The sequence below is a fragment of the Erinaceus europaeus genome, chromosome 12, assembly GCF_950295315.1.
Source record: "Erinaceus europaeus chromosome 12, mEriEur2.1, whole genome shotgun sequence".
In the NCBI taxonomy this organism is placed as follows: domain Eukaryota; kingdom Metazoa; phylum Chordata; class Mammalia; order Eulipotyphla; family Erinaceidae; genus Erinaceus; species Erinaceus europaeus.
This window is the reverse complement of record NC_080173.1, coordinates 98,334,118-98,358,930: the sequence shown is the minus strand read 5'-3', so window position 1 is coordinate 98,358,930 and position 24,813 is coordinate 98,334,118. Positions and strand designations below refer to the sequence as shown.

The 24,813-nt window shown below is 55.1% G+C and overlaps 3 protein-coding genes across 7 annotated transcripts in view; all 3 read right to left on the bottom strand.

The window, feature by feature from the left end:
• PFKFB4 (6-phosphofructo-2-kinase/fructose-2,6-biphosphatase 4) overlaps positions 1-16,845 on the bottom strand; it is a 49,493-nt gene extending 32,648 nt beyond the window's left edge. The window contains exons 1-4 of one of the 5 annotated variants that reach the window (XM_060204675.1): positions 16,734-16,820; positions 11,806-11,903; positions 1,807-1,923; positions 1,551-1,647 (exon numbers count right to left, since the gene is read on the bottom strand). In XM_060204675.1, coding sequence (XP_060060658.1) covers positions 1,551-1,647; positions 1,807-1,923; positions 11,806-11,902 — 311 coding nt within the window. In that variant the 5' untranslated portion in view covers position 11,903; positions 16,734-16,820. Of the gene's footprint in view, positions 1-1,550; positions 1,648-1,806; positions 1,924-11,805; positions 12,328-16,733 lie in introns of those variants that run through there. The other 4 variants (XR_009553245.1, XM_060204676.1, XM_060204674.1 and 1 more) reach the window with 4 other exon arrangements.
• A 1,807-nt stretch (positions 16,846-18,652) lies between these two features.
• UCN2 (urocortin 2) lies at positions 18,653-18,970 on the bottom strand. The gene has a single exon (XM_007533583.2). It carries the CDS (start codon positions 18,968-18,970, stop codon positions 18,653-18,655), a length of 318 nt encoding a protein of 105 aa, XP_007533645.2.
• A 2,644-nt stretch (positions 18,971-21,614) lies between these two features.
• Positions 21,615-24,813, bottom strand: part of COL7A1 (collagen type VII alpha 1 chain) — a 40,894-nt gene continuing 37,695 nt past the window's right edge. The window contains exons 109-118 of the mRNA XM_060204673.1: positions 24,260-24,322; positions 24,041-24,157; positions 23,810-23,887; positions 23,666-23,719; positions 23,495-23,543; positions 22,949-22,981; positions 22,717-22,803; positions 22,476-22,562; positions 22,193-22,390; positions 21,615-21,961 (exon numbers count right to left, since the gene is read on the bottom strand). Of these exons, the coding sequence (XP_060060656.1) occupies positions 21,927-21,961; positions 22,193-22,390; positions 22,476-22,562; positions 22,717-22,803; positions 22,949-22,981; positions 23,495-23,543; positions 23,666-23,719; positions 23,810-23,887; positions 24,041-24,157; positions 24,260-24,322 (801 nt within the window). The 3' untranslated portion in view covers positions 21,615-21,926. The remainder of the gene's footprint in view (positions 21,962-22,192; positions 22,391-22,475; positions 22,563-22,716; positions 22,804-22,948; positions 22,982-23,494; positions 23,544-23,665; positions 23,720-23,809; positions 23,888-24,040; positions 24,158-24,259; positions 24,323-24,813) is intronic.

The following is a 24,813-nucleotide window of genomic DNA, read 5'->3' as shown; positions in this document are numbered from 1 at the left end:
CCTGTGAAGCGACTCCCCTGCAGGTGGGGAGCCGGGGGCTCGAACCGGGATCCTTATGCCGGTCCCTGCGCTTTGCGCCACGTGTGCTTAACCCGCTGTGTACCGCCTGACCCCCGGAATTCTACTTTCTGACCTCAGTCCCAGCAGCAACAGCATGCGGTCCACCGCCCACTCAGGGAAGACCAGACAAACTGGTCAATGCTGCTGCTGCCCGAGGCTGTCACAGAGTCTGTACTTGTTCTGGCCTTTGACCTGTCAACTGGGTACTGGCAGAATGACAAACAGCACCTTTTTAAAAAAATATATCTTTATTATTAAATAGAGACAGAAATTGAAATGGGGGATAAGGAGAGGAAGAGAGACTGAGAGACACCTTCAGCCCTGCTTCACCACTCCTGAAGCTGTCCCCGTGCAGGTGGGGACCTGGGGCTTGAACCCAGGTCCTTGCGTACTGTAATGTGAGTACTTAACCAGGTGTGCCACCGCCGGGCCCCCCTCAAAAAGCACAAAGTTTCTAGTGGCAGGTGGGCTGAGATTTCAGCACAGGGCGTCAGAGTGACTTGTTCTAGCCCTCAGTGTCTTCACCGCAAGGGGCTGGAGAGGAGTGAGTGATGCACACAGAGTTCCCATGTCGCCCTGTAGTCTAAGTCAGTCATCACCAGAGCGTCCAGCCTCAAGCTTCGCTCACAACTGTACCTCCAGGAGCTCAAGATCAGACTCCCCGCCCCTCGGCCCAGCAAAGCATGGCTAAAGGGCCAAGCCCCACTGTGAGGAGCCCCTGCCCCCTGCTGGTCAGTGAGGGTGCAAGCAGTCTAGTGCCCAGCGGGCTGCGGCACGTGGGAACCTTCTGGTCTGGGGTTGGACTTGATCCGGGCGGCACCTCTCCTCAAGGCCTTGCCACGGGGGCTGGGCCTAGAGCAGGCCTCTGCCACCTGAGCTGGCAAGGAAGTTTGCTGATTCCTCAGCAAGTGCTAAGAAGAATTCAGCTTCTCTGGACAAAGCACTCAGTTCAAGGCTGGATTAGAGAGGACCTTATGCAAACTTTCATGCCAGGAATAACAGCAGGAGGACGACTGTCACCCAACCGCCCCCCCAACACACACACACACATACACACACACACACACACACACACGCATGAAGGCCATTTCAAAGCAAAAGTCAAGTCTATTCACACAATCCAACAGGGCGCCAAGAGCCTCCAAGCACACGGGAGGCCTCATCCTGGGGCAAGGGGTTGGGCTTGATCCTCTGGGTCTGTGAGCAGGTGTGGGGGCATTCCTGAGAGCAGTATCCCCACAGTGACTGGGACTCCTCCCACTGGAGCCCACTCCATGGAGCACAGCCCTGCCCTGCCCTGGCTAAACCCCCATCAGCCCCTCCTTCCCTATCAAGGGCTCATTAAGGACCCCCCCCACTACACACGGTCCCTCCTGTCCCAAAACCACCAGACCCCTGGGCCCGGGCGCCATCTGTCCTGAGTTGAGGGTTACGCTGGCATAGCCCCAGGGCAGCACCACCTATTTTCTAGAAATAAAATATTCACTTACTTCCTGATTTTCAGGCCCTCTTCATTGTCTGGAAGGAAAAACTCAAAAGATTTGTAGGTCTTGACCATGTCACGGCGATACTGGCCAACATTGAATTCTGTGGGAGAGCAGAGGCTGTCATGAAACAGCTACCCCTCAACTCTCACCCTGCGCCACACCGGGTCTGCCAGCAGCACCGCTCTCCCCTCCTCCCCCTCCTCCGCCCCCCAAAAAGCCCAACCGGCATCCCTGGGGTGGGGGGAACGCCAAACCTCACCCCGAGTGGGCACGCCAATCCAGTTCAGGTAGCGAGTCAGCTTCTTGGAAATGTAGGTCTTGCCCCGGGCAGGCAGGCCCACCATGACAATGAGCGTGGGACAGTTGGTCATACAGACTGAAAGGAGAGCAGAGCGTCAGACCAGGGACAGTCGGTCACACAGACTGAAAGGAGAGCAGAGCGTCAGACCAGGGACAGTCAGTCACACAGACTGAAAGGAGAGCAGAGCGTCAGACCGGGACAGTCGGTCACACAGACTGAAAGGAGAGCAGAGCGTCAGACCGGGACAGTCGGTCACACAGACTGAAAGGAGAGCAGAGCGTCAGACCAGGGACAGTCGGTCACACAGACTGAAAGGAGAGCAGAGCGTCAGACCAGGGACAGTCGGTCACACAGACTGAAAGGAGAGCAGAGCGTCAGACCGGGACAGTCGGTCACACAGACTGAAAGGAGAGCAGAGCGTCAGACCAGGGACAGTCGGTCACACAGACTGAAAGGAGAGCAGAGCGTCAGACCAGGGACAGTCGGTCACACAGACTGAAAGGAGAGCAGAGCGTCAGACCAGGGACAGTCAGTCACACAGACTGAAAGGAGAGCGGAGCGTCAGACCGGGACAGTCGGTCACACAGACTGAAAGGAGAGCGGAGCGTCAGACCAGGGACAGTCGGTCACACAGACTGAAAGGAGAGCGGAGCGTCAGACCAGGGACAGTCGGTCACACAGACTGAAAGGAGAGCGGAGCGTCAGACCAGGGACAGTCGGTCACACAGACTGAAAGGAGAGCAGAGCGTCAGACCAGGGACAGTCGGTCACACAGACTGAAAGGAGAGCGGAGCGTCAGACCGGGACAGTCGGTCACACAGACTGAAAGGAGAGCGGAGCGTCAGACCGGGACAGTCGGTCACACAGACTGAAAGGAGAGCGGAGCGTCAGACCAGGGACAGTCGGTCACACAGACTGAAAGGAGAGCGGAGCGTCAGACCGGGACAGTCGGTCACACAGACTGAAAGGAGAGCGGAGCGTCAGACCGGGACAGTCGGTCACACAGACTGAAAGGAGAGCGGAGCGTCAGACCAGGGACAGTCGGTCACACAGACTGAAAGGAGAGCGGAGCGTCAGACCAGGGACAGTCGGTCACACAGACTGAAAGGAGAGCAGAGCGTCAGACCAGGGACAGTCGGTCACACAGACTGAAAGGAGAGCGGAGCGTCAGACCGGGACAGTCGGTCACACAGACTGAAAGGAGAGCGGAGCGTCAGACCAGGGACAGTCGGTCACACAGACTGAAAGGAGAGCAGAGCGTCAGACCAGGGACAGTCGGTCACACAGACTGAAAGGAGAGCGGAGCGTCAGACCGGGACAGTCGGTCACACAGACTGAAAGGAGAGCGGAGCGTCAGACCGGGACAGTCGGTCACACAGACTGAAAGGAGAGCGGAGCGTCAGACCAGGGACAGTCGGTCACACAGACTGAAAGGAGAGCGGAGCGTCAGACCAGGGACAGTCGGTCACACAGACTGAAAGGAGAGCAGAGCGTCAGACCGGGACAGTCGGTCACACAGACTGAAAGAAGAGCAGAGCGTCAGACCAGGGCAGGCCCTGCCTCGGCCACCGCTGTTCCAGATGAGTCTTGGAGCCTCCTGTGTCAGACAGCTGCTGGAGCAGCCCCCCGTCCTGGTCTCGCCCGGAGCTGGCCTGCACCCACCTCCGGGTCTGTCTACACGCCAGCAAGCACGGTGCCACCTCAGCAGCCTTCTGCTGCTGCACAGCACAGATGTGAGGCTGTGCCTCCCTCCCCACCCGTCAAACCCCGCAAGCAGACCAGAGCCGAAGCCGGCGAGGTATTCTGTGGCCCACCGGCCCTCCAGTGTCTACCCCTTCACCCCGATCATCAGTTCGAGTCTTCAGGCCCGCTACCTACCCCACCCGGGGGTGAAATATCTTCATTCGAGGCTCCACTCAGAAGCGAGTCTTCTCTGAAGCCGCCTGCCACAGTCTCCTTCAGGCCCAGTCACCTCAGGGACAGCTGGCTCTGCCCGGAAGAGCACTGGCGCACGGGACAGGCCAATAGCACCCAAACCATCTGGGAGCCTGCGGTCTGGCACGGAGCTGGTGAGGGGGTTCCAGCAGAGTCGCTGTGCGAGGTCCCTAGCCCCATCCCTGGCACCACACACACATGTCCTTGGCCTTGCTCTCTCTCACAAAATAGATCGTGACGGCTCATGGGGCACAGCATGTGTCTTGACATGTACACAACCCAGATCTGAACCTAGCCCAGCGGAGGTGCTAGCGTGTCTCTCTATCTGAATAGAGACACGAAACCATGCACGAGGCCCCAAACCTGCAACAGCGGCCACCAGGCAGGAATGGGGAGGGAGGGAGCGCGACGCCCAGCGGAGTGTCAGCCACCAGGCGCTGGACAAATTCTCCCGGTGGCCCAGTCACTGCCATCCCATACGCCACTGGCTCAAGATGCCAGTCAGAGACGCTGCTGTCACTGGAGGAGGGATGGGGCTGGGCACAGGCCTCGGCCACCAGTCCCTGGCCTGTTCGGACAGATGTGCCGTGGACGGCATGGCTCAGCTCTGAAGCCACAGAAAGCCCCCCTTTCACTGCCCTCAGTGCGTGTGCAGGTGAGCCCACAGCCAGCTGAGGGATGAGATGTCGGGCCCTGCCCCGCCCCTCCTTGCAACCTCCTTTACCCACGTGACTCTGCAAGGGGTCTTTTCAACAGATAGAGCACTGGGCCCTGCCCCTAAGCTGCCCCGGCAGGAGTCAGACAGTCCTATTAACACTTCTGAGCAAGTCTGGGCCTAGGTGTCCTCCTGAATAATAATCCCTTAGCGAGATCCCACACCATCTCCCCATGACAGTTTTGGCACTTCCCGGGAGGCTGTGTCCCCTGCCAGCACCTGGGCACTGACACCATGGGGCATGGAGGACAGAGGCCCCTGCCTGTCTCCAGGGAGGCCCTGCAGAAAAGGAAGGACCCCACTTGTTTATGGGGGTCCCGCTGCTTCTGCACAAAGCCTTGAGCAACAGTGAGACCAAGGGGAGATAGGAAGAGGATCCCACAGAAGGTATACTGGTGGTGCGCGAGATTGAGGAAGCTTGCAGAAAAACCTCAGAATTGGCCCAACTCAGAGTGAAGTGAGGCAAGGCCCCACATCCTGCAGGCCTCTGACACCAGGAGCAGCGTTTGCACAATTGCTGGGCCGGCAGAGGGAGGGCAGATCATCGGCTTTCACAAAGTCGCCCTGACACACTGTTCCCTGCAGGGCCTTCCACACCCTCAGAGCCCCTTCATATTCTCTCTTCCCAGGACGGTCCTGGCCTCCTCCCAGGCACTTGGCCGCAGCCTTTCTTCCCGACCCCTGGGCAGTCACAGCAGGCAGGCAGGGCAGTATGGAGGCCTGGACACTGAATAACAGCAATAAATCACCTTTTACCTCTGTTCTTCAAGATAAACTTCTAAGGAAATGACCCAGACCGAAAAAGCAAAGTACAAGGGTATTTGAGACAGCTCTGTTTACAACAGCGAAACACTGGGCTGGGGAAGTCCTGGTGGGGGGACACTGAGACCCAGCTGCAGGGGCAGGGGGCAGGGAGCAGGTACAGCTCACGTGCGGCTCTGGGTCCTGAGCAACACCGGGCACCCCTCGGAACACTGAGCACATGACCAAGGAGCTCAGAACTCCCTGGCCAGCTCCTTTTCCTGTACGTGTGCTTAGGTCCAGAAGGCTGACACAGCAACTACTGCTGCTGGGCAGTGTTCCCTCCTGCAGGGGTCACCAACGAGGCTACCACCAGCCCCTGGAGGGGGGGTCCAGAACAGATTCCTGAACTGCTCCTGCTCTGAGCTCGCACAAATCAAGAAAGGGAAACTCTTCAGAATCACACAGAGTGTGTTTGGGGACTAGCTCAGCTGGTGGAGTGTCAGAAACTGCATGCCTGAGGCTCCTGGTTGACCCGGACACTACAGACGCGGGAGTGGTGCTCTGTATGTGTATTTCTCTCTCTCTCTCTCTCCTCCCTCTCTTTTTAAGAGAAATAAAACTTTACAAGATAAAATAACATGAAGCAACCTGGCATCACGGTCTTATTCAGGAGGAATTTTATTGTCCTGCTCATATACTAGTCATATAAGCAAGGAGAGTCTGGCCATCTTTTGGCTAAGAAAAGCCATCACGATGGCACAGTGGTTATGTAAAATATTTTCACACCTGAGTCTTCCAGGTTCAATCCCACCACAAACCACAGTTGAGCAGTTCTCAAAAATAGCCATCAAAACTGCCCTTTCTCCCATACCTACTGACAACTAATTTTTGACAAGGGGCCCCAGTACATTAAATGGAGAAAGGAGAGTCTCTTTGACAATTGGTGCTGAGAAAACTGGGTCAGAACATTCAGAAGACTAAAACAGGACTAACACATCTTTCTTTTCTTTTCTTTTTTTGCCTCCAGGGTTATCGCTGGGGCTCAGTACCTACACTATGAATTCACTGCTCCTAGAGACCATTTTGTTGCTATTATTGTTATTGTTGGACAGGACAGAGAGAAATTGAGAGAGGAGGGGAAGGCAGAGAGGGGGAGAGAAAGACAGACACCTGCAGACCTGTTTCACCACTTGTGAAGCAAACCCCCTGCAAGTAGGGAGCCAGGAGCTCGAACTGGGATCCTTAGGCCAGTCCTTACACTTTGCGCCACATGTGCTTAACCCACTATGCTTAACCCACCTGGCCCCCAATACAGGGAAATTCTAAGTGGAGACATGGGGTGGCAAGGTGCCTTCACCCTGAGTGGTGTAGGTGGCAACTCCTGGCAACGATTATAGGCAGGTCCTGGTGCTTCACGTGTGTGCTTAAGCCAGGGCGTTATCACCTGCCACCTGGATTAACAGCTCCGTGTACAAGATCCAACTCCAGAGGGGCCAGGTGGCGGTGCACCTGGCTAAGCGCACACATTGCAGTGCACAAGGACTCAGGTTCAAGCCCCTGGTCTCCACCTGCAGGGGGAAAGCTTCACAAGCGGTGAAGCAGGTCTGCAGGTCTCTCACCGTCTGTCTGTTTGTCCATCAATCACCCCCCTCCACACTCAATTTCTCTCTGTCCTATCAAATGTAAAATAAAAAAATAATAATAACTCAACTCCAATAGACATTAGACCAGAAGCTATCAGATACACAGACGAAAACACTACTGTTTTCTACAACTCAACTCCAACAGCATGAAAAACAAACAAAAAATAAACCAGTTAAGACTAAACCCAACTGAAAAGCTTCTGTACGTCAAAAGGAATCATTACCAAAAACAGAATGGGGGTCTCTACATGCCATACCAAGACACAGAGAACTCACAGGGTCCGCGTGGTAGCAAACTTGGTAGGACATACATGTCACAGGCCCAGCCCCTGGCCCCACCTGCAGAGGGGAAGAGGGCTGCTGCAGCTCTCTCTCTCTCTCCCTCTCTACCTCCCCTGTCACCTCAGTTTCTCTCTCTTTCTCTATCCAACAAATGAAGACCCTGGTCCCCACCTGCAGGGGGCCCACTTCACAAGTGGTAAAGCAGTGCTACAGTCCCTCATTCTCTCTTTAAAATACTATAGCACTTGTAAGGATCCCAGTTCGAGCCCCCGGCTCCCCACCTGCAAAGGAGTCGCTTCACAAGCAGTGAAGCAGGTCTGCAGGTGTCTGTCTTTCTCTCCCCGTCTTCCCCTCCTCTCTCCATTTCTCTCTGTCCTATCCAACAACTACGACATCAATAACAACAACAATAAAAAAGGGCAACAAAAGGGAATAAATACATAAATAAATATTAAAAAAAAATACTAGAGCACTGCTCAGCTCTGATTTATGGTGGTGCAGGGGGTTGAACCTGGGACTCGTGAGAGTCTCTTTTGCATAACCATTATGCTATCTCCCTCACCTTCTTTCTCCCTCTATTCTTGTTCACTCCTTATTCCTTTTTCTTTTCTTTTCTTTCTTTTTTTACCAGAGCGCTGTTCAGCTCTGGCTTATGGTGGCACAAAGGATTGAACCTGAGACTTTGGAGCCAGCCTCAAGCATAAGAGTCACTTTGCATAGCCATTATGCTATCTACTACCCCCGCCCCATTTCTGTCTCTCTGATAATAGATAAATAAATAATAAAGCTACTTTCTTTTTTTAAAAAAATAGGGAGAGGACATAGAATTTTCACTAAAGAAGAGATCCACTAATTCTGACACACACAACAAAGAGAGTGGGGGTAGATAGCATAATGGTTATGCAAAGAGAGTCTCATGCCAGAGGCTCTGAATCCCAGGTTCAATCCCCCATACTACAAACCAAAGCTGATCAGTGCTCTGATAAAAAAAAACAAAAAAAAAAAAAAAAAAACACTTCATACCTGTGAGAATGTCAAACATTAGGGGTGTCAGGTGGTAGCACAGCAGGTTAAGCGCACATGGCACAAAGCACAAAGATCAGCACAAGGATCCTGGTTCAAGCCCCTGGCTCCCCACATGCAGGGGGGTTGCTTCACAGGCGGTGAAGCAGGTCTGCAAGTGTCCATCTTTCTCTCCCCCTCTCTGTCTTCCCTTCCTCTCTCCATTTCTCTGTTCTATCCGACAACAATGATAACAACAGTAACAACAAGGGCAACAAAATGGAAAAATGGCCTCCAGGAGCAGTGGAGGCACCAAGCCCCAGTGACAACCCTGGAGGCAAAAAAAAAGGAAAAGAAAAGAAAATTTAACTAAATCAAAGAGTCTATGCACACCTATTCATAGCGGCACATGTAGTAATAGCCCAAACTTAGAAGCAACCACCATCAGATGAGCGGCTGAGAGAGCTGTGGTCTGTATACAATGGAATACTACTCAGCTGCTAAAAATAATTAAATCAAAATAATTAAATCATCTCTTTTGCCACATCTTGGGTGGAACTTGAAGGAATCATGGTTAAGTGAGATAAATTAAAACAGAGAAAGCCGAATACCGGACGATCTCATTTGTCAAAGATAAGGACAGAAACAGACCAGATGTGGGGCACTGCACCAAAGCAAAGGACTCCGGGGAAGGTGGGGAGGGTTGGGGTCCTGTGCCTGGTGCCTGATGGTGAAAATCACCGGGTTGCTCTGTAGACTCGTGTCCTGGGGAGATGAGAAGTTATACCTTGTGTCAACAACTATACGGTGACCCACTATCCCCGCCCAGTAAGACGGCCCTCCCCAGCTACCCACCTGTTCATAAACACATGAGATAACAGAGCCACGGCACCTGGCCACACATCAAGTTACTGTGGGGACCAGGGAGGTGGCTCAGTGGTGGAGTTCAGGACTCGCAGGTAGAAGGTCCTGAGTCCAACAGCCCAGCACCACATATCCTAGAGTGATACTCCATTTCTCCCTTGCTCTCTTTCTTTTTATTAAATAAATCTTTAATTTTTTTTTAATTATCCTTTTTGCCATTCTCCCTGTTTCCCCTACTTCATCTTCTGCTAATTCCCCCAGAGTTCTTCCAGGTCAGAACTGGGGGCCAATGATGAGGAAGGTAAAGATCCCCCAGGCCCTCCTGAGTGATTCTAAGGGGAAAGAACGGGGATGGAGTGGAGGCAGAGGGGGCCTTCCCTCAGCCAACCAGCCTCGTGGGCTCCGGGAAGCTGGAGACAAGGCTCCTGACCATGTGGTGGGCTGACTCTCCACCTACCACAGTCTCAAGCCTTCCCAGGCGGCCCCCCAGCAGGTGGGAGGCCAGCTTGGTCCTGTTGATTCACTGCTTATTCTATCCTGGGTGGGAACACTGAGACTCTAGCCTGAGCCCCAAACCAACACAATTTGCAGTTCTCATCTTTGTTTTGTTGTTTGTTTTTAACTATTTATTTTTTTTATTGACACCAGGGTTGTCACTGGAGCTCAGTGCCAGCACTTAGAATCCAACGGTCCCAACCGTCATTTTTACCTTTTTTCTTTTTGCCTCCAGGGTTATTGCTGGGGTTCGATGCCTGCACTATGAAGCCACTGCTCCTGGAGGCCATTTTCCCCCTTTTGTTGCCCTTGTTGCTTATCGTTGTTATTATTGTTGTCGTTGTTGTTGGATAGGACAGAGAGAAATAGAGAGAGGAAGGGAAGACAGAGAGGGGGAGAGAAAGACACCTGCAGACCTGCTTCACCACCTGTGAAGCGACCCCCCTGTAGGTGGGGGGCCGGGGCTTGAGCCGAGATCCTTGTGCCAGTCCTTGTGCTTTATGCCATGTGTGCTTACCCCGCTGCACCACCACCCAGCCCCCCCCCCACACTTTCTTTTTTTTAATTGAATGGGCCAGAAAAAAAACTGAAAAGCCAGGGAAGACAGAGATTGGGAGAGAAAGATAGATACCTGCAGACCTGCTTCACCGCTCATGAAGTGTCCCTCCTGCAGCTGGAACCTGGGTACCTGGGCTTTGGTAGTATGTGCACTTAACTGGGTATGACACTGCCTTCCTCCACCCCTACCCAGTTCCCATCTTTGGTCTTCCTCCCCCAGGAAGCCAACCCACTGACCCACCACTATGAAGTCCAGATAGTAATGCACCAAGCCCCATTCTTGGAATTTAGAGAAACACAGCCCCTGCCCCAAGGGAGGTAAGAAAGGCCCTGCCCCACGGGCAGATCCCCTCCCATAGGAGGCCTCAGATCTTGTAAGGGAGGTCGGTTCAAAGCTGACTCTTCAATTCCCAGCTTAGAGGAAGCAAGCAAGGAGCATCAGGGGTGACATTACAAAATCACCTGCCACCATCTATGGGGCCCCTGCTTGGCGCGGCCCCCAGCAGCTTCATGGAGCCAGACCGCAGCTGTCTCCACTGCTCAGGTGAGAAACTAGTGGGTCGGCTCCTGGGCCCAGGTCACCCGGCTGAGCCACGATGCAGCCTGAGGGTGCTGGCCTCCAAAGTCCAGGTTCTTGCTCCTCCCATTTTATGCAGCAACAGCTACCACCCCCCAGTCAGCACTGAGGAGCAAGCCGGTGTCCCAGGCAAAGAGCCCCATCAGACCACCGCCGCTGCCCCCAGGGAGACCAAGGTCAAGGCCGTGACACAGGAGAGTGTGGCAAGGGACACAGCCCAGCTCGCACACTGACGTCCTGCTCAAAGCAGAGGCCCCGGGTCGCCTCAAAGTACCTCAAGCACTAAGTCCTCTCCTGTCCTCTCCCTTATCGTGCAGAGCGCAGGAGTACGGGGAGACCTTCGCGCCTCACACCATCTCCTTATCTCCATTTCCATATCTCTGTGGCTGCTAGCAGATGATGTTCTCCGAGATCCTGTCCGATGGGCAAGTTCGTTACAATGTTTCAGCTACTCCTGTCCTCCCCCGCCCAGGCGGCTCCCCCCGCCCAATAAAAAGGGTGCAGATTCATCTCACTGGCACATGGACAGTCAGAGAAGTCAGCACTCAGGAAAGCTCCGCAACCTCCAGCGAGCCTCCTACCTGACCCAGCCGTGGGTCTGCAGGCCAGAGGGTCCTGGTTCGGTCCCTGGTGCAGCACGGACCCGAGTGGCGTGCTCTATCTGTCTTTCTTTTTTCATATAACGAAACCAAATACGTTTCTCTTTAAAGGCAGAAGAAGCACGGCACCCTGTCCCTCTCCTGGTCACATCTGCACATCGCTGACATCCTCCCAAAACTCACTGAAGTGGCGGGCGGGAGGGGGGGGGGGCTCCGAGCTAGAGGGTCCAGGTCCGGGGGACCCGCGGGGGGCGCTGACGGCCCCTGTCAAAAAATAAATTAAAATACACCGACTCGGGCCCAGAGGCGAGTGATGAGGGCCAAGGTGTGGGCCCCCCCGCCCCTGGCGACGCGCCCCTGCTCGGCCCCGAGGTCCTGGAGGCCAGGTGGCTCCGTGGGCAGCACAGCCCGGACCCGGGTGCAGCCCCTGCCCGGGCCCCGCGTCCCGCCCGCCGCACCTGCTCGGCTCCCGCCGCCTCACCTGTCCCGGGCTCCCCACCTGCGACCACCGCCCGCCCCTCCCTCCCCGCGGACCCGCCTCACCGCCGCGCGGGCAGGCGTGCAGAGCCGGCCGGCCGTTGCTGTACGGCATCCAGATCTTCTTCAGGGGGTTCTGAGTCAGCTCCCGCGGGGACGCCATCCTGCGGCCGGGCGAGGTCGGGCGGTCGGCCGCCGGGCCGCCTCGGGCCACTGGAGGCCCCGCCCCTCCACACGGCGCGATGACGTCAGCCCCGCTCCCACAGGCACCGCCCCCTGGTGGGCAAGCCCCGCCCCCGCTGGGGAGGGTCCCGACCACGCATGCGCCAATCGCCTAGCCGCCCTCGGGATGCGCATGCCCAGCTCCGCCGAAGCGCCGCAGTCTGCGCCCGGCAGCTCTGCCTTACAGACCTCGCTCTGGGCTCTGCAGCCCCAGGACACTGGGGTGCCAGTCCAGCGACTCGGGACCCCCAGAAGGGAGGGCAGGGTTTGCATGCAATAGAGCAGGGCCCCCAGCACCGCAGGATTTGGTTGGTCACCGCCCATCATTCTGGCTGTCAACTCCCTGGCACCTGTCACAACCCTAACCTTTTTTTCTTTTCTTTTTTTAAATCAGAGCACTGCTCAGATCTGGCTTATGGTGGTGCGGAGGACTAAACCCCAGGGCTTCAGCCAGGAGAGCCTTTTTGCTTTACCATTATGGTATGTCCCCGGCCCAAAGCTCCTTTATCCATAAACAAGCACACGGGGGCGGGGGGGCGGAGCAGGCGGTGGCACACCTGGTTAAATGCTCACATTACAGTGCACAAGGACCCGGGTTCAAGCCACGGATCCCCACCTGCAGGGGGAAAGCTTCATGAGTGGTGAAGCGGGGCTGCAGGTGTCTCTCTGTCTCTTCCCCTTCCCTGTCAACTTCTTTCTGTCTCTATCAAGTAATAAATAAATAAGTTATCACTTAAAGAAAGGCACACAAGACAAATCTCCAAATTGATGCTGTTCCCTTCTGCCTTAACAGCTGGGGAACTCAGCCAAACCCCAAGCCACCCAGGGTACAGGAGCAGGACCTTGTAACCAAACTCTCTTGGAACTCACCAAGCCCCAGCAGTATATTATTCCTCCTTCCAGGATTTTATTGTCCAGTTAAGTTTGAAATACTATGTTTACATGTATTTATTTTTATTTTTTTAATATTTATTTATTCCCTTTTGTTGCCCTTGTTTTATTATTGTAGTCACTGTTGGATAGGACAGAGAGAAATGGAGAGAGGAGGGGAAGACAGAGAGGGGGAGAGAAAGACAGACACCTGCAGACCTGCTTCACCACCTGTGAAGCGACTCCCCTGCAGGTGGGGAGCCACAGGCTCGAACCGGGATCCTTAGGCCGGTCCTTGCGCTTTGTGCCACGTGCGCTTAACCCGCTGCACCACCGCCCGACTCCCATTTACATGTATTTTTTAATAAGCTTGGTTTCTTCCTCAGGAAAATAGAGTGCACATATCACTAGTCTTATTGGCATAGATTAAATAAGCCGTTGTCTGAAAAACACATTCTAAAGCATGTTAGTACTATCATTTCTTTCTTTTTTTTTTTTTAACCAGAGTGCAGCTCAGCATGAGAGTCTTTTTGCATAACTATATGCTATCTCCCCGAGCCCCATACTATCATTTCTTACATTATTCATCTCTCTTATTTCTAAAAAAGTCAAGAAACATCCACAGGACAGGGAGATATTCAGCAGTTGAGCACTGGCCTTGCACACCTGAGACCCCAATTTTGATCCCTGGCACCACCAGATACCAGAGCTGAGCAGTAGTTTGGGGTGTGTGTGTGTGCGTGTGTGTGTGTGTGTGTCTCATAAAAATAAAACATTTGGGGGCTGGGCAGTAGTACAGCGGGTTAAGTGCACATGGCACAAAGTGCAAGGATTGGTGAAAGGATCCTGGTTCGAGCCTCCAACTCCCTACCAGCAGGGGGTCACCTCACAAGTGGTGAAGCAGGTCTGCAGGTGTCTATCTTTCTCTCCTCCTCTCTGTCTTCCCATCCTCTCTCCATTTCTCTCTGTCCTGCCCAACAACAACAACTATAACAACAACAACCACAACAACACAGGCAACAAAATGGGAAAAATAGCCTCTAGGAGCAGTAGATTTGTAATGCTGGCACTGAGCCCCAGTGATAACCCTGGAGGCAAAAAAATAAATAAGAGATAAATAAATAAAGCATTTTTCTTTAAAATAATTACAATATATCATGGGTGACAGGGAGATTGAGGATGAGGGTGGAGAGAGGCCATAGCTGCTTCTGCCTCATGTGGTGCCAAGCTAAGGACCTCATGTCTGTGAATTCAACACTTTATCACTGTGCCACCTCCTGGGTCACCAGTAAATAAATCTTGAGAGCTTGTTTGGAGGTTTTAGCAGGGGAGCTCAGCTACTCGTATACCCTCGACCGAAGACCGGTCTGTCTCTATTCGGGGAAGGCCGTCCTCTTTGACCAAATGCACAGCTTCGGGAGGGACGCACATGGAGCATTGAGGAAGGAAGGGGACGCCCGCCTAGCCAGCCAGATCAGCCAAATCAACCCTGGTGATCAATAGGCCAACAGGTGTCACAGCAAGATCGCCCTCACACCTGTAAATAAATCTAAAAGAGGAAGATCCAGAAGTTTAGGAACACCTGTGTCACTGTCTTTGCTCTCCCGCTCAGCCTGGCCTTTCCAGGCTTTGTGTATGTCCAGCCCTGTGGGAGCTCAGGTCACCTTCTCTCTAGCCATGTCTTCCTCCCGTCCCCTAGCAGGGTCACTCTGTGCAGTGTGAGCTCGGCCAGGAGGTGCTGCTAGGGACACAGAGAACAAAGCTAGTCCTAGTGGACCACAGTGTAGCACCCCCACCCTCTGCCCTCCCTGCCACACTCCTGGCCATGTGTCAGTCCTTAAGTTACAACCCAGCCCATCAGAGCCTGGCAAGGGCCCTGAAGATGACTCTGATTCAGAGGTCATGCCCACTTCGTAGGAAGTGAGGACGCAGAAGGTCCACATGCTACCTACCCTGGGGAATGCCCAGTCCAGGAAGAGCAGGCCACTTCCTCCTTCTCCATCCTCCCTCTCCACTGTCCACTCCCACCTCCTCCAGCTCATTCCCAGCAGCTCTGAGCTCACCTGTGGGAAACTCCTGACAAGCAGGATGGCCCTCATGGCCACCCACCTGCTTGCCACTTCTCCAAAGCCCATCCTTTTGTCTCTCCTGTCTGTTTGCTGGCCTCTCCAAGTGCCATCCCGGGCCAGCTGTCATCTTGCAGACCGAGTCACCGCACGTCCACACCTGATCCACCCACAGTGCTCATTGCAAAGGCTTCTCTAACATCCACAGACACCCAGCACCTCCTCAGACGTGCCCTTCCTCTTCCCCAACCCTCAGAAAGTTAGTCAAGACTTGGGGGGGTTAGCCAGGGCGGTCTGAACTGACTTCCCAAGAAAGGCAGTGGTGGCTCAGTGCCTCCCACTCATGCCCAGTCTGACCCTACGCTCACCCAGACACACCCTCCTGGGACCCCTGCAGCATGAGGCCACAGGTCAGCACCACAAACGCCAGGCCCCTCGCCAAAGTCAGAGATAGTCTTTGTCTCCCTCCTATGGCTGCTTCTCTGGCATGAAAGTGAAGAGGGAGAGAAGGCCTGCAGTGCAGGATGGGCCTAGCTGGGTTAAGCCTCACCTCCCACACCTGCTTCGTCACCATACAGCCCACCTCCATCCTGTGCATGTGCTCCAGAGACTCCTGGCTTCTGCGTCTACTGGGCATCATCAGTGATGCCCAGTAGAAAACTGACCTTTGTGGCTTTTCCCTGGGGTCACCCCAAAGTGGGTTTTCCTGCTCCAAGTGTGCGGGAATGGGAACCCCAGCTTGCACTCCATGGACACATCTCCTCAGCCTCACCCTACCATGAATCTGCCAGGCCTGGCCCTGACCACTTCCAGGGTGCCCTCTGCATCAGCCACTGGACCTCCCTGCAAAGTGCTGGGCTACAAGCTGCACATGCGAACAGAGTCCCTAATCCTCAACTCGGGGCTCAAACGCTTCCCAGTCAGTCCTGACTGAACCATGCAACCGTGTGCAGCATGAAGAGGTGTCAAGGCACACAGCCACACACACCAGTGCACAGGAGCACCGCCACGTGTGCACACACGCCAGCGAGCCCGGCACGTGGGCATGGACAGAGATAGGCCAGCCGCAGCTGGGCCCCTGCACTCTGCTGTCCCTTACCTTCTCCTGGAGGCTCCCTCCTCCTTTCCCCTCCGCTGCGACTGGGAGGTGTGGGGAGTTCCAGTTTCCTCTGGCCATTTCTAGCCCAGGACTGTCCCCAACCTCTCCTGGGCCTAGGGCACACAGAGGGTGTGAGGTTCCAAACTGGGTGTCTGGAGTCATGTGACCAAGCAGCCTTAGGACTCTGCTCTGTACCAACGGATTCCAGCCTGGCACAAGGCACACAGTAGGTGCTCAAAGTGGCTCAGGGCCAGCCAGGGTCCAGAGAGGTCCATGAGCGGGACATAGCACACTGTAAGTGCTGAGAGCAGCTCAGGACCAACACGACACACAGTAGGCGCTGGTTTAAGAAAAACTTCCCAAAGGAGCATCTGGATGTCACCAAACAGTTGCAATCCCTGAAAGGGGGTCTGGAAGAGCGTGACCCCTTGGAGGCCAGCAAAGGACAGAAGGGGAGGGCTCTGGCAGCTCCAGCTGACTGTCCCTCCACCCTGGGCCTGAGGAAGAAGCTATTTATAGTTCTCCCTTGGCCCAGCACCCGCCCCCCTGCCCCCCCCACTCCCCTGCAAGGCAACAGTGTTCCCCTCCTTGGGCCACTGACAGACTGATGCCCCCAGAGCACCCCATACCTGGAGACAACCCCCCCCCAAACACACACACGTGCCTTCTGTAACCAACCCCACTGAGCCCAGGTCTCCCTCCAATCCACCAACCCTCTCCCAGCCCACAGCGCCTACCCTGCCTGTTGCTCCCTGACCCCGGGTCTGTCAGGGAGCTGCCTCCTTCCCGGCCTCTGTCCATCCTGCAACCGAACTGGTCTTGGCTGCCGCCCCCTGCAGCTTGGAGTCGGGCAACCCCGCCCTCCGGCTCTGGAGAGAGCCCCAACCCGCCCTGCCGCCCTGTGGCCCGGCCTCCCCAGCCCCGCCTTAGGCCCGCCCCCCAGGCAGGGCCACTTCCAGGGAGAGAGCCGCACCAGTGCCCCTATCCCGTCCGCTCTCTTCTGCCCCAGCCATCCACACATGCCCTCATCTCCAGCCACTCCAGTGTCCACTGCCCCAGCTCTTGTCCCATGTGCAGGTAAGCCTGCCCGCGTGGTCCAGCCAGGCCCCACTCCAGCAGTGAAGCAGGGACTGAGATGAGGGGAACCTGCCCCTTCCACATCACATCAACGGTCAGTGGTCAGCCGGGCGAGCAGCCCTGCGCCTCCCTGCCGAGTGCACTCAGCTGCGTGGCTCTCATTCTCTCACCGCACATTTATTGAGCACTCTGATGACCCACACGTTTGTGTGCCACTCAGAGCATACGTGTCTCTGCGCAGTGTGGCACACAAACTTTGTGGCATCGCTCTGCTTAGCAGACAAGACAAGGCAAGGTGGTTGGCAAAGGAGAGCTTGTTGGCTCAGGACAGTTCAGTGAGGAGGGGGGTCCCAGCAGCCTGAGCCCCGTCTCCTCTGTGTCCCAGGCTGGGGGTGAGGGGTGTGGGCAGGACAGAGTCTGGCTGTGTGCTGTGCCTGCTTCACGCAGGTGTGAAGGACAAGCACACGTTCCTTGAAGCTCCGCACGGGCTTTCACATTGCTCATGCTCACACTCTGTCAGGACACAGACACACACACACACACACACACACACACTCACGGCTGTCAGGGCACAGATACAGACACACACACACTCACGGCTGTCAGGGCACAGATACAGATACAGACACACGCACACACACTCACGGCTGTCAGGGCACAGATACAGACACACACACACACTCACAGCTGTCAGGGCACAGATACAGACACACACACACACTCACGGCTGTCAGGGCACAGATACACACACACACACACACACACACACACACGGCTGTCAGGGCACAGATATACACACACACACACACACACACAGCTGTCAGGGGCACAGATACAGACACACACACTCACGGCTGTCAGGGCACAAATACATACACACACACACAAGGCTGTCAGGGCACAGATACACACACACACACACACACACACAGCTGTCAGGGGCACAGATGCAGACACACACTAGCTGTCAGGGGCACAGATACACACACACATACAGCTGTCAGGGGCACAGATGCAGACACACACACACATACAGCTGTCAGGGGCACAGGCATACACACACGCACACATGTGTACTTCCCCCTCCCCCATCCCAGGCCAGACTGCCACAGCCAAACTTCCTGTTGATGACACTCAGTGCCTGGAGATGTCTCTGTCCCATCCGGGGTGGGTGCTGAATGTGCGTGGCCCTCAGCTGGCCCCCATCAGGGGGTGACCTGTGGGCAGGGTTGGCCTGAAGCTCTGGTCTCAGTTGCAGTGCTGGGCTCCTCACTGAGGTTTCCACCCATGAGATGGTCTCTGGCCACAGCCAACTCCACCTGGCAGTGACCTTCCATCATAGTGCCCGAGTGTAAGTCTCTGAAGCTCCCAGGCCTGGTGAAGCTCCACTTACTGGAGATCCCACATGGCGTTATTCAGGCTGCCCAGACACTGATGCTGTGAAGGCTCAGCTGTGGTAACGGTACCTTGTGGCAGAGTCCCTTAGCGTGGCACCCAGACGCACCGGGCCCAGCTCTGCTCTGACCACCAGAGCCCCTCACTGAAGGCGGCCCTGGCACGGGGACCTCTTCCTTCAGCCTCAGCGGCGGCCAATGTGAGCCAAAATTCTAGCATTAGCAGTGGCCCGCTCCCTGGTAGCCCGCGCCCTGGCCTGTTCCAGTAAGATCCGCAGCAGGCCGATGGGGACGTCCAGTGAGAGACTAATCCGAGGGCCAGGGCGGGGGCCGGGGCTAGCATGACCCCAAGGAACAGAGGGGCTCTTCGAGGTCACGGGGGAGAGAGAGGCCGGGGAAATGATCTGAGGCAAAGACTGGAGAGCAGGAGCAGAGGTCGATGGGACAGGCAGAGCCCTCCCCAAGGCCAAGGCCGTCAGCACCAGCAGAGCCCACTTGGTCATGGTGTGGCCAGGCTGCAAGAAGAAAAAAGGCTCAGGATAGAGTTCTGCTCGGTTAGGTCCATGACAGAGACAGGAGGGGAAAGACAGCAGGACTGACAGAAAGAGGTACGGATGGGGACAAAGAGAAATAAAGATGAGATAGATAGAAGATAGATAGATAGATAGATAGATAGATAGATAGAGAATAGATAATAGATAGAGGATAGTTAACAGATAAATAATAGATGATAGATGAATAGAATAGAATAGAATAGAATAGAATAGAATAGAATAGAATAGAATAGAATAGAAATAAGACAGAAAAAGCTGGGCACAACAGGTGCTCAGCTGGACAGACAAGAGTCATAGCAGCTGAGGAGATTGCTCAACTGGAAGGTAGGACTTTGATGCCTGAGGTTCCTGGTTTGATTCCTGGCACTGCGTATACCAGAGTGGTGCTCTGATCTGCCTTTTACTCTCTCCTTCTTTATGCCTCATGTGAACCTCTTTCTAATATGTGATTTAAAAAATACTTTTTAAAAAATATTTTATTTTATTTATTTATTCCCTTTTGTTGCCCTTGTTGTTTTATTGTTGTAGTTATTATTGTTGTTGTCGTCGTTGTTGGATAGGACAGAGAGAAATGGAGAGAGGAGGGGAAGACAGAGAGGGGGAGAGAAAGACAGACACCTGCAGACCTGCTTCACCACCTGGGAAGCGACTCCCCTGCAGGTGGGGAGCCGGGGTTCGAACCGGGATCCTTACGCCGGTCCTTGTGCTTTGTGCCACCTGCGCTTAACCCGCTGCGTAACAGCCCGACTCCCTAAAAAATACTTTTTTTAAAAAAAATTTATATTTATTTATTTTCCCTTTTGTTGCCCTTGTTTTTTTTTTTCATTGTTGTTGTAGTTATTATTGTTGTTGTTGTTATTGATGTCATCATTGTTGTTGGATAGGACAGAGAGAAATGGAGAGAGGAGGGGAAGACAGAGAGGGGGAGAGAAAGACAGACACCTGCAGACCTGCTTCACCACTTGTGAAGTGAGACCTCTGCAGGTGGGGAGCCGGGGCCTTGAACTGGGATCCTTAGGCTGGTCCTTGCACTTTGTGCCACCTGCACTTAATCCACTGCACTACTGCCTGACTCCCCAAAAATACTTTTTAAATATTTTATTTTATTTAAGGGCGGTAGCGCAGTGAGTTGAGCGCAGGTGGCACAAAATGCAAGGACCGGCCTAAGGATCCCAGTTCAAGCCCCCTGCTCCCCACCTGCAGGGGAGTCGCTTCACAGGCGGTGAAGCAGGTCTGCAGGTGTCTGTCTTTCTCTCCTCCTCTTTGTCTTCCCCTCCTCTCTCCATTTCTCTCTGTCCTATCCAACAATGACGACAACAATAATAACTACAATAATAAAACAAGGGCAACAAAAAGGAATAAATAAATAAAATAAATATTTTTTAAAATATTTTTTATTTATTATTTAGACAGAGAAATTGAGAAGGGAGGGGGAGATAGAGAGGAAGAGAGAGAGACACCTGCAGCCCTGCTTCACCACCTGTGAAGCTTTTCCCCTGAAAGTGGGGACCAGAGGCTTGAACCTGGGTCCTTGCACATAATAATCTGTGAGCACTTAACCAGATGCATCACTGCCTGCCTACCCCAAGAAATCTTTAAAAACAAAAGAAAGGGGCCGAGCTGGTGGCACACCTGGTTGAGCACACATGTTACAATGCGCAAGGACCCAGGTTCAAGTCCCCAGTCCCCACCTGCAGGGAGAAAGCTTTGTTAGTGGTAAAGCAGTGTTGCAGGTGTCTCTCTGTATCTCCCTGTTTACCACTCCATTCCCTATTCATTTCTGGCTGTCTCTATCCAATAAATAAAAATAAAGATAAAATAAAAATAAAGATATATAATTTAAACAATTAAAAAAAAAAAAAGAAAAAATAGAAGACTCAGAAAGTCAGACAGAGAAAGAGACAGAGAAACCCAAAACAGAGAGTAATAAATAGATAATATGTGGAGAGGGATGGGAGAGGGATGGGAATGGAGGGGGGAGGGGGTGGGGGATATGGAAGTGAATGGGATAGAAATAGAGCAAAATCAAGGAAGAACGGAAGAAAAAGACAGAAACCAGCCCGGACAGCAGCACGATGGGCATAAGGATCCAGAGGAGACAGGAAGGAAGGGTAGCCAGGCAGTAGGCCCAGGACAAAGGGGCAGGGACGGGCTTACTCCAGGTCTCTCAGTGCTGAGACGTCTGGCAACCAAGCCCCAGATCCACCCACCCTCAAGATCCTGCCCACCCCACTGAGACCAAGTCCTACCAGGGCCTTTCTCTGGCGGAGATGTCCCAGTGTGGCGGCCTGCCACTGGGCCAGGCAGTGGTGTGCTGTGTCTCTCCTCCCTGCAGGCCCCATTTTTATCTCCCTCAGACCCCAGGGCTGGCAGCTGCCTCATGTTTCCTGGCATGAGGTAGCCCCTTACCTATGACTCACCCCCTGGGACACGTCCTCACACCCCCACCCACAATCTGCCCCTTTCTGGGGACAAGCTGGGCATGAGAATTGACCAGGGTCAGAGAGAGAGGGCTTTTGCACCCAGACAGCACAGGTCTGACATCCCAGAAAAGCCAGCCCCACCCCACCATCCCAAACAGTCATAACAGGAATCTTTTCAAACAGCAGCTTTAATGCACCCCCCCCCCAAATCAGCACCAAGTCATCACAGGCCTAGGTCAAGGCTCGGGTCAGCCGCAGTCACGTCCGCCCTGCTGTCCACGGCCACCCCCCACTGAGTCATCTGCCGGGGAGGCAGAAGCCACAATGGGGGCTTGTCCACAGGGGGGAAGGCTCCCCCACGGGACCAAGTCACTGAAATAACGGACACACGTGCACGCTCACGTGCACTCGGGCCTCTAGCACCAAGGGAGGGGACAGTCGAGTCCTGCTGAGACACCAGCTCCTCCAGGGAACACTGAACTTCAGCTCCGCATTGGGGCCTCAGTTCCGGCAGCGCCTGGGGGGGGGAGGGGGAGGGCAGGCTGGGAGCTGACTCCAGCTGCCTGAGCTACACAGACACAGGCAGCATGCAGAGTGAGCTGAGATTCTGATCATGGGGAAGGGGCATGGATGGTGGCCCAGCGGGGACTTGACAGCTGGAGTGCTCCAGGTGTCTGTCCCAGGTGCCCAGGACTGGAGTGTTCCTGACTCAGCGTCTGGTTTGGATCTGATGGGGGACGGCCCATACCTGTTCCCTGGTCCTGGACCACTTGGCGTTGACAGCGGCGCTCACAGGCCTCTCGGGTCCCAAAACGGTTGGCATTCCCTCCGCAGCCACCGTAGACAAAAGGGTGACAGTCTCCTTGGCCGCTGGTCCCCACCCGATGGTACCAGCGCAGAGTGTAAGCAGTACAGGAGCCCTCATCCAGTGGGAGGGAGCAGGGATCTGGGGCCGGCGAGTCTGGAGGTCAGCAGGGACTGGCTCTGCGTGCCCCCCCCCCCCCCCCCCCCCGCCTAGGCCCCATTCTCACCAGCACCATCCCAGGGAGCTTCCGGGTCTTGGTACTCCTCCACAGAGTACTCTGAGTACTCGTACTCGTCATCCTCAGGGGGGTGGCCTGCACGCAGGGTGGAGTGTGGTGGGAGTGGATCACTGCTGGGCAAAGCCGTCAGAGCTCTCCCAAGTGGGGGACACGTCCTGCGTGTGGGCCCTCCGCAGGTGGCATGTGCCCTGCTCCACCCACACCTGCCCCGTTGCCCAGCTGTCCTCACCTTCTTCCTCGGCGTGAGAGACCCGGAGCACGGGGACAGGGTGGGGCCGGGAGCCAGCCGTGTCAGCAGCATAACTAGGGAGGGGTCCTGGGGCAAGGAGCAGGGGCACAGGGTCCTGGGTTTGTCGTGGTGGCCACCCCAGTCAAGCCTCTGCCCAGGGAACCCAAGGGGTGGGCACAGCAGGGGGCGGGGCGGCCATTCCAGAAGCAGAAAGTACTTGAGCACCACTTACGTGATCCAGATGCGATAAACTGTCCCTGGCAGGCTGAGGAGAAGAGGGGAAGGGAGGCCACAGCACAGAGTAAGAGACAGAGATGGGAAGAGAGACAGGGAAGGACGGGGGGAGGAGAGATATACAGACAGAGACCAATAGAAGGAGAGAGAGAGAAAGAGGAAGAGGCAGAGGAGAAGAGACAAAGTGGGAGACAGACGGGGGGCACGGAGACAACGGAAAGCATCAGAAACGCCGAGCGGAGGCGGCCCTTCCTTTCTGGTGCCAGGGCCCACCCTACCCCTGGCTCCGGGTCAGGCGCACCCCCACCACGCAGTCAGCTGGCATCAGGACTCCCCACGCCCACCCACACCTGCCCGAGAGTGTCTGTCCATCCGGACAGGTCCTGTCAGTGTGTCTGTTCTGAAGCGCCTGTGTCCCGCTGGGCAGCAGCTCACTGCCACTCCGCTCTGTTTGACCGCCTGTCCCCCAAAGGCTCTGGGGGTTTCTGGGGAGCGGGGGTGGGTGGAGTGAGACCCCAAAGACCCTGAGCTGAGCCCCACTCACCACAGTGCTGACTCATCTCCTGACGCACAAAGCCCCGAATGTCATCCTCCTGGGAGCAAAGACAACGGGGCTGAGGGGGTGCGTGGCTCAGGGAAGGCTAGAGGAGCCTGCTGCGGGGGCCAGCGAGGGGCAGTGTCCCGTCAGGGGTCAGGACCCCTGCCCCACACTCACTGTCAGTGCAGCTTCTCCCTTCTCACCGCGGGGGCCGGCGGGCCCAGGCCGCCCCTGTGTGTGACAGACGGACTCGGCTGTGACCCCGATGGCAGGGACAACACAGGTCGCCCCCGTCTCTGACCTCCATCAGTCTTCACTCACCTGTTCCCCTCTCTCTCCAGGGGTTCCAGGAGCCCCAGGGGCCCCCACCACGCTCTCTCCAGGGGGACCTCGCTCACCCTGTCAGATGTAAGGACCAAGTGAGCAGAACCAGAAGCAGTGTGTGCGGGCAGGACAAGTGGGGGGTCATAGGTTCAGAGGGTGGGCTGAGGGTCACAGGTCAGAGACGGAAAGGCCAGGAACGGGGTTCGGCAGGAGTCAGGGACCTTTTACCTTCTGACCCTGAAGTCCTTCAGGGCCTTTGGGGCCAACACTGCCAGGTGGCCCAGGGGGACCACTTGTGCCATCACTGCCCCTGGGGCCTGGGAAGCCCCCAATTCCTGGAAGTCCCTGGGGAGATGTAAGCCAGGCTCAGTGATCAGTTTCCAAAGACAGACCCACTTCCAAACGGAACAAGTACCTCACACTGCCGTGACCGCGGCCGCGACTTACCCGCTCCCCCTTTTCACCCTGGTCACCCTTGGGTCCAGATTGCCCATCAAATCCTCGGTCACCCTGAGAACAGAAAGAATGACAGGCCTGTCAGCCTTGACCTTATCCAGCTCGGTCCCTCGAAACCACTGTTCTAACGAGGGTGACCTTCCCTGACGTGAGCCTGTGAGCCAACCAGCCCCAAACCCTCACTCTGCCCAAAGACCCCCAACACCACCGTAACACCCCCGGCCCTGACTCCACCTGATTCCCTCAAAGAGACACTGCAGCCTCTTCCACTGACCCCACACACCACAACCCCTGTTGCCCCCCGTCCTGTTCCTTAATACCAAATCCCTCCTGTGGCCATAACTCAAGGCCACTAGGGCTATGTATCCCCTGCACTACAAATTCATCGCTCTTGACAGAAAATTTTTTTTAAATCTTTTCTTTCTATTTTTAATTGATAGGACAGAGAGATATTAAGAGGGGAGGAGAAATGGAAAAGGAGAGAGGATAACAACAGTAATAATTGCAACAATAAACCAACAAGGGCAACAGAAGGGAATAAATAA

Excerpts from the sequence above, each read along its gene's own strand:
- UCN2 (XM_007533583.2), bottom strand. The coding sequence starts at position 18,970 with ATGACCAAGTGGGCTCTGCTGGTGCTGACGGCCTTGGCCTTGGGGAGG.